General features: G+C 48.0%; 1 protein-coding gene across 3 annotated transcripts in view; it reads left to right on the top strand.

The window, feature by feature from the left end:
- The window catches only part of ZNF385A (zinc finger protein 385A), a 334,020-nt gene that overhangs the window by 224,413 nt on the left and 91,159 nt on the right, over window positions 1-18,448 (top strand). The window contains exon 1 of one of the 3 annotated variants that reach the window (XM_063952189.1): window positions 14,458-14,560. The exons of the other annotated variants lie outside the window; for them this stretch is intronic. Within the exon in view, the coding sequence (XP_063808259.1) occupies window positions 14,528-14,560 (33 nt within the window). The 5' untranslated portion in view covers window positions 14,458-14,527. Of the gene's footprint in view, window positions 1-14,457; window positions 14,561-18,448 lie in introns of those variants that run through there. 3 annotated transcript variants of the gene reach the window in all.

Genomic DNA, 18,448 nt, shown 5'->3' with positions numbered 1-18,448 from the left:
ACGGGTGGTCGAGCGGCCAAAAAGTCGATGGAGGTGAGTGCACCTAAACCATACCAAACTGTAAATCACTACAGCTTACCATACAACTACAAACTGCCGTTCTTTTCCGCCAACAGGGAAAGACTCTTCCCCAGAGTCTTCGCACCGCCACCATAACCTCACCCTAACTCCTGCAACACTAGACACAGATCCTCCAGGAAAAGCATCATCCCCTCATTGGATAGATGCACACTATCAGGCCGAAAAAGGTGAGTGTCTCGGAACCGAATCCTAGGGTGGCGAACTACTTTGCCTCCGTGGGACAACACCCACTTCGCCACCGCCCCATTCACCTTCTGTTTGGCCTCATCAATCCGGCGACCATCCGCCACACCTCGCCAACTCAACCTTGGCACCATCAAGGAGAACACCAAGACACAATTGGTCCATGCTGCGGCCACACTGGCCAGATCCTGTATCATGGCCCACCGCAGCTCCAAAGATGTCCTCTTCCCCAGGTCGTTGCCACCTAGATGGACAACCAGCACCCTAGGGACTCCATGCTCGCTGGCCTGACTGACTAGTCTACTCCTCAGATCTCTCCACATCATCCCCCGCCAACCAAGCCAACGAACTCCCTGAGCCCTAGGAAACATCTGAGCCCCCTCCGAGGCCAAAAACCTGGCGGCCCAATACAAATAAGAGTGGCCAACCACCCAAATAGCCAAGTCATCTTCAAACAAACCTGAAGAGGAGGAAAGGGGGTAAAATTGGTTACTAATTATCTATATCATTGTTTATTAAATGCATTACCTGAAGGATCTGCCAAAAGAAAAAATTGAGTTCTCGTTTATTGCAGAAGTCACGGCCTAGCCGAGCTGCACAAGCTTCTAGCCAATTTGAAGCGGAACATAAACACACAATGGGAAAATCAAATGAAAATAAGAAATTAAACGGGGTGGGGGGGGGGGGTATAAAACGGGAAAAACATGTAAGAACTCAGCTGGAGGTGAAAGTGTAAAAACCTGCTGAGGGACTTTGATTAGAACTGATCAGCCGAATTGTGGATTGGAATTCAGTCCGTCAAGTCAGGCAAAAAATCGCAAAAGAACTCCAGACCCCCGCTGCCGGCTCATGCCAGCAACGGCGAGTGGCTAATCCCTGAGTAGGATAAAACGGGAAGACAAACAAACGCACAACACAAGAACGAACTGAACTGTAACAACATGATTATAACAACTATAATTAAGCAAAAACACACGCGCAAGCCAACCTCTCATGCAACGGGGCGAATATATCGTCTGTAACTTGACGACTTCCAGCGCCCCACCGCCTGGATTTCAGCCATGGAAAATCCCGCCGCCGCAGCCGACGTCGCAGCCCCTATGCGGAAGGAATGTGTCCCGAAAGCAGCGGGTGGAAGGCCCAAGCTCGCCAGACAGCGACCCAGCATCCAACGAAATTGATATTTCGTCACCGGCAGCCCATCATAATGCAGCAGCCATGACCCCCGACCGTCGGGCCGTACTGCCTCATATTGCACTGCCAACCTTACTGGGCAAATGCTCTCCTCAAATGCCGGAACCAAGGTGACCCATCGACCTCTCCCCACTTGGTCCGTCTTAGAGCGACGCAATCTGCATAGCAAGGACCTCTCACCCACCACCACGTCCCCGACAAGCATGCGCGAATCTGGCGCTACCAATTCCGAAACCCTAAAGGCCCCGTGGTAAGCCATTGAGAACGCCAAACTGAACAACAGCGACTCAAACGTGGACGACGCGATACCGCCAACCGCCCTGATGACAGCCGGCAGCAAGGCCGCATCAATGGTCCGCCTCCTGTCAGGCGGCGCCGGCGCGACTCGCGCCCATCCTTTCATCACCTTCAGCAGAATCCCACTTTTCGTCACGTCAGGGACGACCTTGATTTTGCTGAAAAACGAAATACCAGCCAAGTACCGGGATACCACCGCTCTGGACCTACCCGAAACATACAGCTGCCAAATAAAAGAAAGCATCATCCGATTCCCGCTCTTACCTTGTTGATTTCGTCCTCGAACAAACTCCTCCCACTCGCTCCAAGCTTACCCGTAAGCCTTAAGCGTGGTTGGCGCGACTGACCGCAACGCTAGACCCTCCAGTCCGGCCCGATCACCTGCCAAACATAACCGGGACAATGAAAACCATGCTCGTCGGCCTCGGGTGCCAACAAACAAAACCTTTCCCACTGCCCTCGCGACAATGCGTCGGCTATTCCGTTCTCCAGACCAGGCACATGCTGCGCGCGGAACCACGCGTTCCTACGCAGGCATGTCAATAGCAACTGTCCCAGCACCCTCAGAACCACCAGCGACTTCGCCCTCTGGTTATTTATCGCATACACCACGCCCAGATTGTCACATCTAAACAAGATGCTGCGATGGGCCAGCCGATCGCCCCAGACCTCCAGCGCCACCATAATGGGGAAAAGCTCAAGAAGCAAGAGGTCCTTAGTTAAACCTTCGCGATGCCATTCCGCCGGCCACGATGCCGCGCACCAAGATCCCTCCAGATAGCAACCGAATCCAGAGGCACCCGCTGCGTCGGTGAACAGCTGCAACCTAGCGCTGTCGACCGTTGGTGCCTGCCATATACACACCCCGTTGAAGTCCTCCAGGAACGAGGCCCATACGGCCAAATCCCTCTTAATCTCGGAGGACAGGCGCACGAAATGGTGTGGTCTGGCACACCCCGCAGTCGCCCTTTCTAGCTTCCGGCAGAAAACCCCGCCCATCGGGATTACCCGACAAGCAAAGTTCAACATGCCCAGCAAGGACTGCGCCAGCCGCAGTGTGACTTTACGCGACCCCTCGAACCGGCAAATAGCGTTGCGGAGCTTCACCACCTTGTCCCGAGGCAGTCGACACGATCCCGCCACCGTGTCAATTTCAATCCCCAAAAATGACAAACAGGAGACCGGTCCCTCTGTTTTATCCTCGGCCACGGGAACGCCGAAGTGGAAAAACAGAGCTCGGATGCTGAAAAGCAAGTCGCCGCACCGCAGTGAACTTGCTGGACCCGCACACAGGAAATCATCGAGGTAATGGGCGACCCCGTGAACCCCTAACGAAGACTCCACGCACCAATGTAGAAATGTGCTAAACCGTTCGAAAAACGAGCATGAAACGGAACATCCCATCGGCAAACATTTGTCGATGAAATACTCCGCTCCAATCCGAAAACCCATAAAACGGAACGAGTCCGGATGTAACAGCAGCAACCGAAAAGCGGACTCAACATCAATCTTAGCCATGAGGGCCCCAGTCCCGTAACTGCGGACCAGCTCCAATGCCTCGTCAAACGACTGATACACCACCGAGCAATGAGCCGGCGGTATCGCGTCATTGACCGACGCCCCCGACGGGTAAGAAAGATGCTGAATGAGCCTAAAAGCGCCTGGAGTCTTCTTGGGAACCACCCCCACCGGGGAGATGACCAAACCATCCACCGGGGGTGAGATAAACAATCCCTCCATCCTGCCCAACCTGACCTCCTTATCCACTTTCTCCCGCAGCACCAACGGCAAGGCTCGGGCAGACTGGAGGTTCCGCTGGGCCCGAACCGATACCTCGCTCGCAACAGGCAAGCGAAAACCAAAACGAAAACCGGAAAACAGAAATTTCGCATCCGCCCTATTTGGATACCAATCCAACCACTTGCCCATCGTATCCAACTTAATTGGCGTTGGAGCTCTGCGGAGCGCTCCCGCCCGCGCCCGGTCTTGGGTAAGTTTGCTTACCCCGGGCACCCTGACGACTGCCTTTAAAGCAGGAGGAGGCTGGGTGGGAACCGCCACATTGCAAGCACGAATGTCGAAAACGACACTGCTTGCCGAAGGAACAGGCCGCGTTGTTAAACGCGAAGCATTTTCCTTTTGCGGCGGCTTGCCCCCCTGCACGGACGGCCGACCTACCTGTCTTGGCCGATCCGCCGTCCGCGCCGGACCCTTGGGCGGACGACCCTGCGCGGTGCCCGTCCGCCCCCGCGTTCCGGGGCTCCTTAGCCTGTTGCGAAGCCAGAGTGACTTTGAGCCAGACTTCCACGTCCTTGCACCCAAAGTCCATGACCTGTAACCCGTCCTGCTTCTCCCGGAATTCCTCTTCATACCTACGCCACTCAGTGCCCGACGATGTGCGCTGCATATCGTGTATGAGATGCAGGTACCGAATGATGTTCATGTGCTCGTCCGGCCTATCCTCTAGGTAACAAGCCGCGAAGACCCAAAAGCCGGCCAGCCAGTTGTCGAAGGTACGGAAGGCCTCGGCCCCAATGCCCTTCTTTGCTGCCGCCGACTTATAGTCCTTCTTCGCGTCCTTTGTCAAGACGAACACATCGACGTAGTCCCCCCTGCGGATCTTCCTACGGCAGCTGTCCCTCAGCCCCCGCATCACGGCAGTGTAGTCGCAGCGGACAACCCCTGGCAAATCGCGGCGCTTCTTGGCCCTGCGAGCGTCCTCGCTAAGCCGTTTGCGCCTCTTCCGCCTTTCCTGTTGACCCGCCGCCCTCTTGGCGAATTTCGTCGCACGCTTCTTCGCCCTAGTCGTACTACTGACTTCGGACGCAGGCGACGACAGAGAAGAGGAAGAGGAGGAAGAGGAAGAGCTGCGAGAACTAGAGCGCGTGGAGGAGCCCGATACCGCCTGTACCACCTCACCTGATGCCGTCGACTGCTCCGACACGGAATCCTCCGGCGTGGCAAATCCGACCTCCTCGTCCTCGGACTCCGTCATCTCCACGTCCCCGCGCTCACTTGCAAAAGAAAATGGAGCAGAGGACCCAGACAGCAGTCGCGGCGATTGCCTAGCACCCCGGGGGGCAGGCGTCGCCGCCACCCGTCCCTGTTCGTCCCACCCGGCACGATGATCGAGCTGCGCCGCGGCCGCTCCGAGCTCCCTGCAATCGCGAGTAACCCGCTGCGCTGCCGACACTGCCCGCGCACCGGACCCGCCAGCCACTGCCGGCGCGCCGGAACTGTTCCCCACTCCCGGGGACCCGGCCGCGGCCAACGGCAAGGCTGACCTGGTCCGCCGCTCCGTGTCCCCGCCCGAGCCTGTGGCGGCCCCAGGGGACGGGACGCCGTCCCCAGGGCCAGCCAGCCCGGCCTCGGGCCCAGCCCCACCGCCCGAAATGCGGTACCGAGCTGGGGTTCCTACAGAGCGGCGAGGGCGAGAGGCAGCCATGGTGCAAAAAGGAGGGCAGTGTAAGGCAAAGAGGCTTAAACAATAAGAAATTCCCACACTGACAAATAAATGGGGAGATCCTGCACTGCAGCACTCACCCAAGGCAAAATCACCAACAAGAGAGAGCAAAATGGCCTAGCCTTCCCTATATATATTAACCCTCCCCTTTTTCCAAAAGGCTGTACTTTCCTCACATCTAAGTCCACCCCTCACAAGATGTTTAACTCATTCCTTTCCTATGCAGTCAATTCTCTCTCCATCTTAAGATGGCAGTTTTCACCTATTCTTTCGCGCAGTGTTGCTGGAGCATCATCAGGTTGCATGGGAACTGTTATTAACAGGTATTCCTGGGCTCTAGGACCGGCCACCTCAGAACTTTCTTTTTCTCATAAAGTAACCAGTTTGGCTTTTCTTTTATGTTTTGGTTCCTTACTATGCTGGAATAGTATTTTAACATATCTCAAGCCCTGCAGCAGGTTTTCCTGCAAGTGTTGTCTACACTTTACAATTTGGAGGAGTTATTACAGATGGCTGCTCTATAGTTTAGCCCCCTGTCCTACCCCTCATTATAAATGTATTTATTAGCAGATATTTAGCGCACACAGCACTTTAAGAAGAATATATACCATTCATATCAGTCCCTGCCCCAGTGGAGCTTACAATCTATATTCACTACCACATGTACACGGGATGGAGACAGTATCCCGGCTGATGGGTTGCCGGCTGTCAGGATCCCGACAGCGACATCCCACCAGCCATAATACCGACAGAGAGCGCAGCGAGTCCCCTCACAGTCTTGCTGCGCTCGCCACACTTCGGGCCCGGTGGTGAGCTTTTATCACCACGGGTTCTGTTCTCCCTCGGGTGGTGGTGTGGACCCACCACCGAGTGGAAATACTGGGGAGTGGTCGGTATTCCGATGGCATGCATTTTACCAGCTCGCGGAATTCTGGCATTGGGCTCCTGAACACCGGGATCCCGACAGCCGTTATATTAATTGCATCCCCATGACACATACCACTACCCTATGTACACACATACCTAACAGTATAGTTTTAGATTTTTGGAGGAAACCAGTGTAACCAGAGCAAGCACAGGGAGATCATACAAACTCCACTCATATAATTATCTTCTCAGCACAAGGTGGTGCAGAGGCTGGTGTTCTATGATTTCCATGACAAAAGTGAAAGCCTTCTCTAGAACCACAAATGGAAGGCGTTTCACTTCATATCAATTAACTATAATCCTGGGTTCAAGACTTGTAAAATGGCTACTTCGTCTTTCATGATGCCACCTTCCACTGCCTTTCCTCATTTTAATTATCCCACACTGCTGCTAGTACAGATTACAGTCCCCAATAGCTGCTTTATTATTGGTGGCCTCAGAGTAGCCAGACACCTGCTCCTCCACAAGGTATACTGCAATTGTTATTCATCTATGTTTTGTATCGGCCACACGTCTAGGGGCCAGATTCGATTAAAGGCGGTCAGTTACCGCACCAGGAAAAGGGTGCGAGTCTATTCAATTACGGACTGCACAAGTCTGTTCAATTAAGGACTCTTTTTCTTATGCTGTAAATCACCAGTTAACGCGAGTTAATTCTCTGGAGCTAACCCATTGGTTAACATGTCTGCGACACCTGCGATCAGGGCATGTAACTCAGAATTCTGTGCGATCCTCCGCAGACTTGAACAGAAATCATCGTTAACTGCAACTTGCATCTACGCATACCAGACGCCTCCTGCTGCATTATCATACTAGTGCATCGCTGCTGCTGCTGCTAAGTAAGCAGCAGCGATCCACCTCCAACCACATCTGTATTAGTCCCTGTGTGTGATAGATGGCTTCATTTAGAGGTGGACGGATTTAGAACCCCGACGTGTCTGAGATGCACTGCACATATGTCCCCGATGGTTACTGCCGGCTGACACTTAATCACAATTGGAGATCCATGCAGTTTTGATAGACATCCCTGGGCAGTGACTGGGGGTGGCTTTTATCTGCGTATTTACACTGGCATTGGCAGCCATGTACCATCGGACATTGCACTGATGTCCGATTGTGCGATTGATGACCGCTGTGTGGTGCGACTTTCAATGCTCATCAGTGGATTAAAGCCGCCTCATAGCCGTAGACAGCCCATCGGCTGCAGCATTAGCATACATTGGCAGTAGTGCCTGCAACCAAAGCCACAGTTACTACTACACCTCCGTCCACCTCTGAATCAGGCTCAGAATTACATTACCTGCTGATGTGAAACACGTCTTTTTCTAATTTTAAATAAATCAAATCCATATTAACTACAATTCATTTTATTTTTAAATCTTTGTTAAGATATACAGGCCCCATTTATCAAGCCTCGGAGAGTGATAAATAGCACGGTGATAAACTACAAACCAACCAGCTCCTAACTTTTATGCTACAGGCTGTGTTTGAAAAATGACAGTCAGGAGCTGATTGGTTGGCATTTTATCACTGTGCTATTTATAACTCTCCAAGGCTTGATAAATATGGGCCACAGTATGAAGGTGACAAGCCCTACCAGTATGTTCGGTGTGTTTGTGATTATGAATCACATAAGTGGATGGTTTAAGGTTATTTAGCTGAAAAAGAAAACAGAGGAATTTGTTCCACTGCTTGGATGAAGTGAGTGAGCTCTGAAACACATGTTCACTACTTGACCTGTGGGCTTATAGCACTAACATCGAGATTCCAGGGTAATGCAGAGATCCCTGAAAGGAAAACAGCATGGATTCAAGTTCTCTTGTATTTTTCTTGTCCCATAGCTAAAATTATCTTCATTTGCAGTTCCCTTGTACTTAACAAAATAATGAGGCTTTTCTATTTATATATACAGCCCCTGCTGCATGAACACTGTAAAACTTGTTTTAATTACCTCCCACATTAACTCTCCATTTCACACTATTTCACACTACACTAAATGAGCTGCTGAGTCTCATTACACACTCTCTCATTTTCTTACAAGGAGAAATCCTGTACATGTCCCCGGTATCACGAATGCTGCTGTGTTCCACTATTGTATTGGGTAAAATTCAGTTCAAGAAACCCTGGAAGGGTTAAATGATTTTGTCACGCATAAATAATGTAATGAATTGCTTCTCAATGACTTGCCAATCTCCCTAGCTACCCGATAAATTGTCTGGTGGTGAACTGGGGAATTAAAAGAGCTGGGCACATAGGGCCTAAATCAGACCTGATCGCTAGGCTGCGTTTTCGTACAGGTCTGAATTGTGCATGCGTATGCATCGCAATGCACAGTTGCATCGGTCGGCAGCGTCGGGGAGCACCAGGCAGCGACGGATGGTGCGATCGCAAGGTGACTGACAGTAAGAGGCCGTTTGTGGGTGCCAACTGACCGTTTTTAAGGAGTGTCCGGAGAAACGCAGGAGGGACCAGGCGTTTGGAGGGAGGGTTTCTGACGTCAGCTCCGGCCCCGATCATCGCACTGGAAGAGTAAGTCCTGGGCTGTGCACAGATTGCACAAACTTCTGTTTGTGCAGCTCTCCTGCACATGCATTTGCACCCCTGCATAGAGATTTCCCCATACCCCAGTAGGTGGCAACTACCTGATCGCAGGGATGCAAAAAAACGCACCCTAGCGATCAGGTCTGAATTATGCCCATTAGCCTTAATGTTACCAACCACCGTTAACCTTGTTAAATTGAACCCATTACATACGCACAATATGCATGCTGGTGCAGCCTGTGCACTATGAGTGGTTAGCATTACTGCCGCGGAATACGTATTATATGCCGGCGGTTGGGATGCTGACAGTCATATGACCGACTGCAGCATCTAGACATTGAAGATCCCGACATCGGAGGGAGTAAGTATTTCTACCCCCTCCCTGTCCCCTACCCTAACCGCGGGGGATGGCGTCCTAGGACTAAACCACCCTCACCCTCAGTGCATAACCCGTAACCTGACACCTTCGGGATGTTAGCTGTCGGTGATCCGGCGCCGGTTTCCTGAGTGGTGACGGGATTCCAGCATCGGTCACATGACCACCGGCACCCCGACAGCTGGGATGCTAAACACATCCTGCTGCTGTACAGTGGGTTCGATTCCAATCAGGGCCCCATCTGGGTGGAGTTTGTGGGCCTGATCCTGAGCTCCACCCTGCCTGACCACTTTAGCTTATTTCGCCATGATCACACTTGCAACTATATGTAATGTTATTAATAGCCTTTTCCCTGGTGTATGGCTGGAATGTAGTTATGATCCCGGCAGTCAGAATTCCGACGCCGGGATCCCAACCGCCAGAATGCCTGCAGCTGCGCTAGGGCTATTCCCACTCGTGGGTGTCCACGACACCCATAGAGTGGGGATAGAATCTTTGGGGAGCGGTAGCATATACCCAACGTGTATAGCCGTGTGTCTGACTGTGCAAGCACTGAGATGCCCACCATGAGCATCTTTAGACTTTGTAATACTGATCAGTATGCCACCATCAGTCTCATCACAACTTGCATCAGCCCAGTGGTAGGTGCTGATTTTCTATTTGAGTATGTATGGCCTCAAATGTGAGCGACTAGGCATCTACTCCCATCCACTCCTATAACACATCCATTTTTGTACGTCTAAATAGCCACCTCCCAGTGACCGCCCAGGAATGACCATCTCATTTCCAATACATTTCTGGTCCTGTGCGTCTGAACCGCAACTGCGCCTCTATGTGTCTGCATCATGGGACTCATTCGCTGTATGAGGGTTTAGGGATTTTTAAGCATGCATAGTAACAAAGAATCAGGCCCTATATGTTCTCCGAATGTTTGCATGGATTCCCTCCTGTTGTTCTGTCTAGTGGTTTAATTGGCTGCTGACAAAAAGTACTTGTGGGGTAGGGGATTTTATACTGTAACCTCCAATGAGGTCGGGGCTAATGTAAATGATTACATATTCTTGTACAGTGCTGCGTCATAATACTTGCACTATGTAAATAAATGTTAATAAATATTAATAAGAGATTGCTGGGAACCTTAAGCCGCTCATAACTTTATTGTGATTACCTAAACCTTTTCTTTAAGCTAGCTTATCACTAAATAAAACCACACCACACACTGAAATAAAGACACGGACACAGTAGCTGGAGTTAAAGGTCAGACGATGTTTATTAATCGCTGACCAACTCTTTAAACTAATAATTGAGGCCGAATTAGAATTGATTTGAATATATATTTAACTTTAGTTTGGAGGATGGCAAACAGAAAACCGCTGCCAAACACCAGCACCAGTCACCTAGATGAAAACCACCAAACCAAGGAGGGGAGTACACCTACCCCGCCTCCTTCCCGCATAAACCGCATTGTGCTGGCCTTACCCCTCTCTCTCTGGCAAACGTTCGGTTCCCGCAGGGGAACGTCTAAATGTCCAACCGCAAGAAAAGGACACACCTGCCGTCCTTCTAAAGAGGGAGCCCCACAATGACCACTTATGCCTGTGTGACAGCTGGTTGGCAGCGATTTCCCGCCAATCTGGCTTTCAATAGCCCACAGCAAGAACAAAAAACGTAGCCGCATTCTGGGAGGGCGGGCGGGCATAAACTAAATGGCAAGAGGAAGTCTAGCAAAATGGCCACCACCTATATACTAACCTAAGACCCTCCTCTTCATCTTGATGCACAACCCTCTAATCCAATAGGAAAAAACCAACCGGGAAAACTGATCTGCCTAGCAACTGCTTAGTCATTTAAACAACCAATCACAAAAAGTTGATCGCTTATATGGCCTCAGGCTTATGCAGCCTTCAGCTTATCTTATACACTGTCACGTACATGCATATATTAAAGCCAGATATTTGCCTTTAAAACATACAAGATTTTTTGCCCGAATATGGAATTAAACGAATATTTTGCAGTACAGTTTAAAACATGTTATTCATCTATTACCAGCATGACCGCCATAGGAACGCATCATAACTCATTCTTTTTTTTTAGACACACATGTATTTCTTATTACTGATATTGCTTCCTGCTTCTAGTTCTAATGTTCATTATTTAATGGTTTACTGCGTTTGTATTAGTTTTTCTTTTATTCTACTCTCAATCCTTTAAGGTGCTTTTTTTGCACAAACCAACTCCCATTGTTGGCATGAAGGGCCCACTGGGGGAATGTAGTGGTAGGGCCCCATGCTTAAGGGTGTGGCTAGCTACCACAGAGGCTTGGCTAACCATTACAAAGTGCATGATTTGGGACCCTTTATAACTATATATAGTAAACACTGATAGTATATGTATGATAATGTACCAAAATAATAACAGCAATGCACTGTAGAACATACACCAGAGTCCTGTGCCGTATAATGTAACATATGTATAATTAAAGGGCATAGTCTGGATCCTGAGGAGGCAGTGGGGACCACCGGGGATTGCCTCTGTCAACCAGTCCAACCCTGCATGACCCCAAGGCATACTTACCAACTTTTTTTAAAACCCACTCTTCGAGGGTTGGGTGGTGATTTTGTCCTGTACCGTTCATTGTGAACAGGTCGACAGGGTCAAAATGTCAACACAATTTTTTGGGGGGTGTTTTGCGTTTTTAAACATTGTTTACCCCAATTTTTTTTAAATGCGGCCGCTCGTCACGCTTAGGGCTCGGTGGCTCGCTGTGCTCTGCTTTCCTTGCCACAAGGTTACTAAAGGTAATAGTTTAAATACTGGATGGATAGTAAATGCCGAAAAAGTTGTAAAAATGTAATAAACCCTAAAAAAAACATGTGTCAACCGTTTTGACCCGGTCGACCCTTTGACTGTCGATCTTTTGACCATGTTGACCTTTTGACACTGTCGACCTAATGCATGTCAACCATTAGTGGTCGACCTATTGACTGTAGACCTTTTTAGTGTAGATCAATAGACCGAATACCATTTTGTAGAGGGTGGCGCGGCTAGGATGATGGAATTCAATGTGAGTCACACCATCCAACTCCTAGGCTGCCCACTTCAGTGTGGAAATGGTGGCAGTGACGGACTGACTGGCCATGAATCAGGAGGCCAAGAAAGCCCCCCTAAATTCGGGACTCTACGGACCTCATTAGAGAGTTGGCACGTATGTCCAAAGGATTTGTGGTAGCCTCTCTATTACACTGTGCCCTGGCCAACAGGAGGAATTGTGGGGAGTGGAGCCATTCCTTTCCAAGTGCAGAGTAGATGCAGTGATGCGGACAGTTAAGGTGGGAAAGGGGGGGTGTGGGGATTCCTTACTATGTAGAGTTAGTGATTCTGGCGCCAGTCCTGAGTTGGTAGAGATAAGGTCTCACATTATACTTTTAATGGTTTACAAAATACACATAAGTGCTATAGTATGTGCAGTAAAGATGGTCCATGTTATTTAGCATGCCTGTATGCACTACACTGTCTCATGGACTGGCTTCCTCTCCACATTACAGTGTCCTGACTGTACAGCACAACCATGCTGTACAGTCTGATGATGCTACTGTTGGTGGCCTGTGTACAGTTTTCTGGACTTTTGTAACCTGGCTCTGGATATATAGTGTGTCAGATTGAATGAATCTCTGCTGTTCCTGTGTATCACCAGCTGACTGCAGATTTTAGTTGTTTTTTTTGTTCTTCTTTTACATCTGTGAGAAGTTTTTTATCCTTTTTTTGGGGGGCTGTAATAAAATGACATGACAACACTTGACCAGATTTGTTTCCTCTTAGATCAGAGTGGTTACTGATTACCTTAATTGTCTTGATGAGAACTGTGAAAAGACTGATGATTCACAGCAATGTCAGCTACGCTTCATTTTACTGTTCAAAAGTACACAGAATATGAACTTTTCTGTACCCAACGTAATTAGTACTTTGTAACAAGGAGCTGGCTGCTCTACTATTACCACTTGTTTTTGCATAGTCACTGATTTATAGACAGGGAATAGGCAGCATTAAAAACCAGCATAATTGCTAATCAACTAACCATGGTGGAGGTCAGTATATTTATCTCATCACTAATCACATTTATTAAATCAGAAATGAAAAGTGTACAATATATGCATGAGTAAAATTGACTTCTCAAAGAACATAATCAAAGACACATAGAATGAAAATCAACTCTGACCTGCTGATGCATGACTGCACAAGACCTCTGAAGGTGGTCTGTGGTATCTGGCATCAAGGCTTTAGCAGTAGATCCTTTAAGCATACCTCCCAACATGACCCTCTCCAGGTGGAACAAAATGCTCTGGTTCTGGACTTTCCTCTTAATTTATGATTACCAGCACTTGTGTTGAACAGGTTAAAGGATTAGCCTAGCTACACACTATACAATTATCTGGCAGATAATCTGCCAGATTTAGCTGGTTGGAATAAAAATTTGGTAATGGATGAGAGCAAATGGCAATCGACCATTTGCTCCCAAAAACTGCAAAATGGACAAAAACAATTGTTCATCCAAGTTGGTTAAATTTGTGTTTTGTTAGTTTTCCAGTGTTTGGGAGCAAATGGTTGATTGTCATTTGCTCTCATGCATTACCAGATTTTCATTCCAACCAGTCAGATCTGGCAGATTATCTGCCAGATAATTGTATAGTGTGTACCTAGCTTTTTAGAAAGGTGTTTCACCACAGGTGATGGCAATCACAAATTAAGATGGAAGTCCAGAAGCAGAGCATTCTGTCCCTCCTGGAGAGGGTCATGTTGGGAGGTATGCTTTAAGTCCTGTGAGTTTTGAGGTGGGTCTTCCATGGCTCAGACTTGTTTCTCTAGAACATAGGTCTTCAACCTGCGGCCCTCCAGCTGCTGTGGAACTACACATCCCAGCATGCCCTGCCTCAGTTTTAGCATACCTTAATAGCAAAATTGTGGCAGGGCATGCTGGGATATGTAGTTTCACAGCAGCTGGAGAGCCACAGGTTGAAGACCCATGCTCTAGAACATAGGTTCTCAAACTCGGTCCTCAGGACCCCACACGGTGCATGTTTTGCAGGTCTCCTCACAGAATCACAAGTGACATAATTAACTCCACCTGTGGACCTTTTAAAATGTGTCAGTGATTAATTAATACACCTGTGCACTTGCTGGGTTACCTGCAAAACATGCACTGTGTGGGGTCCTGAGGACCGAGTTTGAGAACCACTGCTCTAGAACATAGGTTCTCAAACTCGGTTCTCAGGACCCCACACAGTGCATGTTTTGCAGGTCTCCTCACAGAGTCACAAGTGAAATAATTAGCTCTACCTGTGGACCTTTTAAAATGTGTCAGTGAGTAATTAATACACCTGTGCACCTGCTGGGTTACCTGCAAAACATGCACTGTGTGGGGTCCTGAGGACCGAGTTTGAGAACCTGTGCTCTAGAACATCCGACAGATGCTGGAGCAGACTGAGATCTGGGAAATTTGGGCAAGTCAACACATTGAACTCTTTGTCATGTTCCTCAAAGCATACCTGAGTATTTTTTTAAATGTGCCATGGCGCATTATCCTGCGAAAGGAAGCTACTGCCATTATGGAATACAATTGCCATGAAGGGGTGTACTTGGTCTGCAACAATGTTTAGGGAGGTGGTACGTGTCAAAGTAACATCCACATGAATGCCAGGGCCCAAGAGCATTGGCGCATAACACTTTCTCTGCCAGCTTGCCTTTTTTCCTAGTGCATCCGGGTGCCATCTCTTCCATAGGTGAATGATGCACACGTACCCAGGTGTCCACATGGTGTGATTAATCAGACCAGGCTACCTACTTCCATTGCTGCATGGTCCCATTCGGACGCTCACCTGCCCAGTGGATACTCTTTTGGCTGTGTACCGGGGTCAGCATCGGCAGTCTGCAACTACGCAGCCCAGTATGTAGCAAGCTGTGACGCACTGTGTGTTCTGACACCTCTCTGTCATAGCCAGCATTAACTTTTTTAGCAATTTGTGCTACAGTAGATCTTCTGTGGGATTAGACCAGACGGGCTACCCTTATCTCCTCACGTGCATCAATGGGCCTTGGGAACCCATGACCCTGTCGCCGGTTCACCGGTTTTGGTAGGCATTAACCGCTGCATACCGGGAACACCCCATAAGACCTGATATTTTGGAAATGCTCTAACCCAGCTGTCCAGCGATCACTATATATATATATACATATCTATACATACATATATATATATATATATATATATATATATATATAATGTGTGTTGTTAGTCACACATTAAAAACAACATACAGCCAATGATATGTTAAAAGCGCCTACTAGTGCACTTTGAAATGGGTGACACTCTAAAAAGTGCTACAGTGATGGAGATGAGTAGATTCAGTAACGTAACTTGTTCTTGTTGTCTTCAGTCATATGACCACCATACAGCCAAGGTATATAAAAAGAGTTATACATGAATCTATTGGTGGTGAAGAAACCTTCTTTATTCTGCTTTGGGATTGTTTGGTTCCCCACCTATTCACAGCAATATTGCAATTGCAATCCATGCTGAATTAGGCCCTTTGGGGGTAATTCAGATCTGATCGTAGCAGCAAATTTGTTAGCAGTTGAGCAAAACCATGTGCACTGCAGGTGTGGCAGATATAACATTTGCAGAGACGGTTAGATTTGGGTGGGGTATATTGTTTCTGTGCAGAGTAAATACTGGCTGCTTTATTTTTACACTGCAATGTAGATTTCAGTTTGAACACACCACACCCAGATCTAACGCTCTCCGCACATGTTATATCTGCCCCCCCCCCTTGCACTGCACATGGTTTTGCCCAACTGCAAACAAATTTGCTGTGACGATCAGGTCTGAATTACCCCCTTTGTCTGATAAATGGGTGTACTTGTACACTGGTGTGGAGGCAGCTACTTTGTAGACTGCACTACTATTCAGGGAATGCAGCCTATCACTTCACTAGTGCCAAATTAACATTTGATCTTGCAAAGTTAGCAAGGGAGGTAGACGTCTCCTTTTAGCGATTAGTGCGGCGGCCCATAAGACCTTTCTGCAGGAATGGATATCTTCTTCATCCCCGACATTTTCCTTGTTTAAGTGTAAACTATTCTACCAATTTAGAATGGATTGGGTTGAAATTAGTTTGGAAAAAGAATCTAAAGTAGATTTTTTTTACAATGTGGGAAAGCTATATTGCCACACTGTCATCTCCACATGGAGATGAAGAGACAAATTTATTGCAGCCTGAAAGATACCTCTTGGTATTTATTACGCCTGACTGACAATGACCCACCTGTGGAGATTGAGCCCAACCACACATGGGCATCTTAAGTGAGCAATGTATTACATATATTGTTCTTGCTGCGGGGTAGATCTGGGGGTGGGGTAGGGGTTGAGAGAGAGAGAGATGATTTTAATTTTATTTTTTACTTTTTCTTTTCTTTTTCTTCTGCATGAATACATGTCCATATACTGTAAAATGCTCTGCATTTTATTTACTCTATAATTCGGAGAGAGGATCATAGTGATCCTTTTGATATTGCTATGCATTGGACCTATCTAAATACTAATACTCAATCTATGTGCGGAGTATAAATCTCAAAATATAATGTTGTTCTATGTCTTATATCTCTGTACACACTCTCATTTGTTTATGTACAATAATGCGACTGTACGCAATTAATATTGTATTTCAAATGTTTTTATTGTAAAACATGCAGTGCTTTAATAAAAAAAAACTTTTCTAAAAAAAAAAAAAATTGATCTTGCATTGAGATAATCACCACACTGGCTTAGTTAATTATTTTAACACCTTTTCATAAATATTGTTGACCCTACAAAATCACTGAAATTTACATGTGTTGTACCTATAAGAAACTATAGATATACTGGAAACCGTGCTTTATTATAACTAAATAAGTGGGATTCTCTGTAAAGACGAGGAAGATGCATAGACAGGTGTGGATTTAGGCAAATATAGTTACATGTCAAAAATGGAATACATACCTGTGTACCGGCGGCCAGGATCCCGGCTGTCATGATCCCGACAGCGGGATCCCAGCCACCAGTATGCCAGTAGCAGAGCGATCGCTAGAAAGCCCCTTGCGGGCTCGCGGCACTCGCCACGCTGCGGGCACGGTGGATCTATACTCCCTCTTTGGGTGGACAACCACAGAGGGAGAAAAGCCTGTGGTGCCGCTATTCCGATGGTGGTATGTCACCGTCTGTCGGGATTCCGGCGTCGGCATTATGATCTTCGGGATCCCGACAGGTGGTCTTGTAATTGCCTCCCCTCAAAATATAGCCTTTGTTGATAGAATCCAGTAATGGATGCATACTAGGAACAGTCTGGACAGCAGGGATGTGGAAAGTACAGTGAGCAGAACTTTGTAGGCAGTAGCGGTTCTTGCCACGGGCAAGCGGTACTTTTGCCCGGGGCGCCGCCTTCCGGAGGGCGCCGGCGCCATCCGGAGGGCGCCGCACCAGGGCAAGATCCGCCACTGTGCCCCCTGCAGTGCCCTGCTGTGCCCCCTCGCTTTGAAGGGAACCAGACGCGTAGCGTCTAGTTTCCCTTCATTGAGAAGACCTTAGTTGTGCGGTGCGCGATGACGTCATCGCGCACCGCACAGCAAAGGTCCTCTCCATGAAGGGAAACTAGACGCTACGGTCTAGTTTCCCTTCATGTAGAGGACCTTTGCTGTGCGATGCGCGATGACGTCATCGCGCACCGCACAGCATAGTGGCACAGACACTAGGGGTCATAATTGACCTCTAGTGTCTATGCTGTTCTATGGGAGAGACGTAATAACGTCTCTCCCATAGATCAAAGAGAAGAGAGGAGAGGAGAAGAGCGGCGCCGCCGGCGGAGGGGGTCTGCAGCGGTCTGGATCAGGAACGGGGATGGTAAGTATACTTTTTTTTTATTTCATTTTTTCTTTCAGCGTCGTAACCACGCCCCCATTTGAAGCCACGCCCCTATATTTTGCCCGGGGCGCCACAAAGCTAAGAACCGGCCCTGTTTGTAGGCCATGTAATGTGCTAGATATTATTATCATTTGCAGAAGGAATGCTTATATCTTCAATTAAGCTTTTTAGATTCTGCCATGATGTGATCATAAGAGTTATATGGTGGTAATGGGCTTGGCTCTTCATTAAAAGCTCCAGATCTTCTCTTTATTACAATTTCTAATTGGGACTCAACCCACAATTTAATTGCAGTGGTTAGGAGACCGTAAACCTATTTTTCATATGGAACTTGTGAAGTATAATTATCTTTTTGATTAAAAAGTTGATGGCTACAAATCTGCTTATTTTCCCTTTGTGCTGGTCGGAAGTATGGCTCTACAAATCCGGCCTGGCA

Source organism: Pseudophryne corroboree, chromosome 2 (assembly GCF_028390025.1).
Source record: "Pseudophryne corroboree isolate aPseCor3 chromosome 2, aPseCor3.hap2, whole genome shotgun sequence".
Lineage (NCBI taxonomy): Eukaryota > Metazoa > Chordata > Amphibia > Anura > Myobatrachidae > Pseudophryne > Pseudophryne corroboree.
The sequence above is the reverse complement of the archived record's forward strand: the minus strand, read 5'-3'. Positions and strand labels throughout refer to the sequence as shown.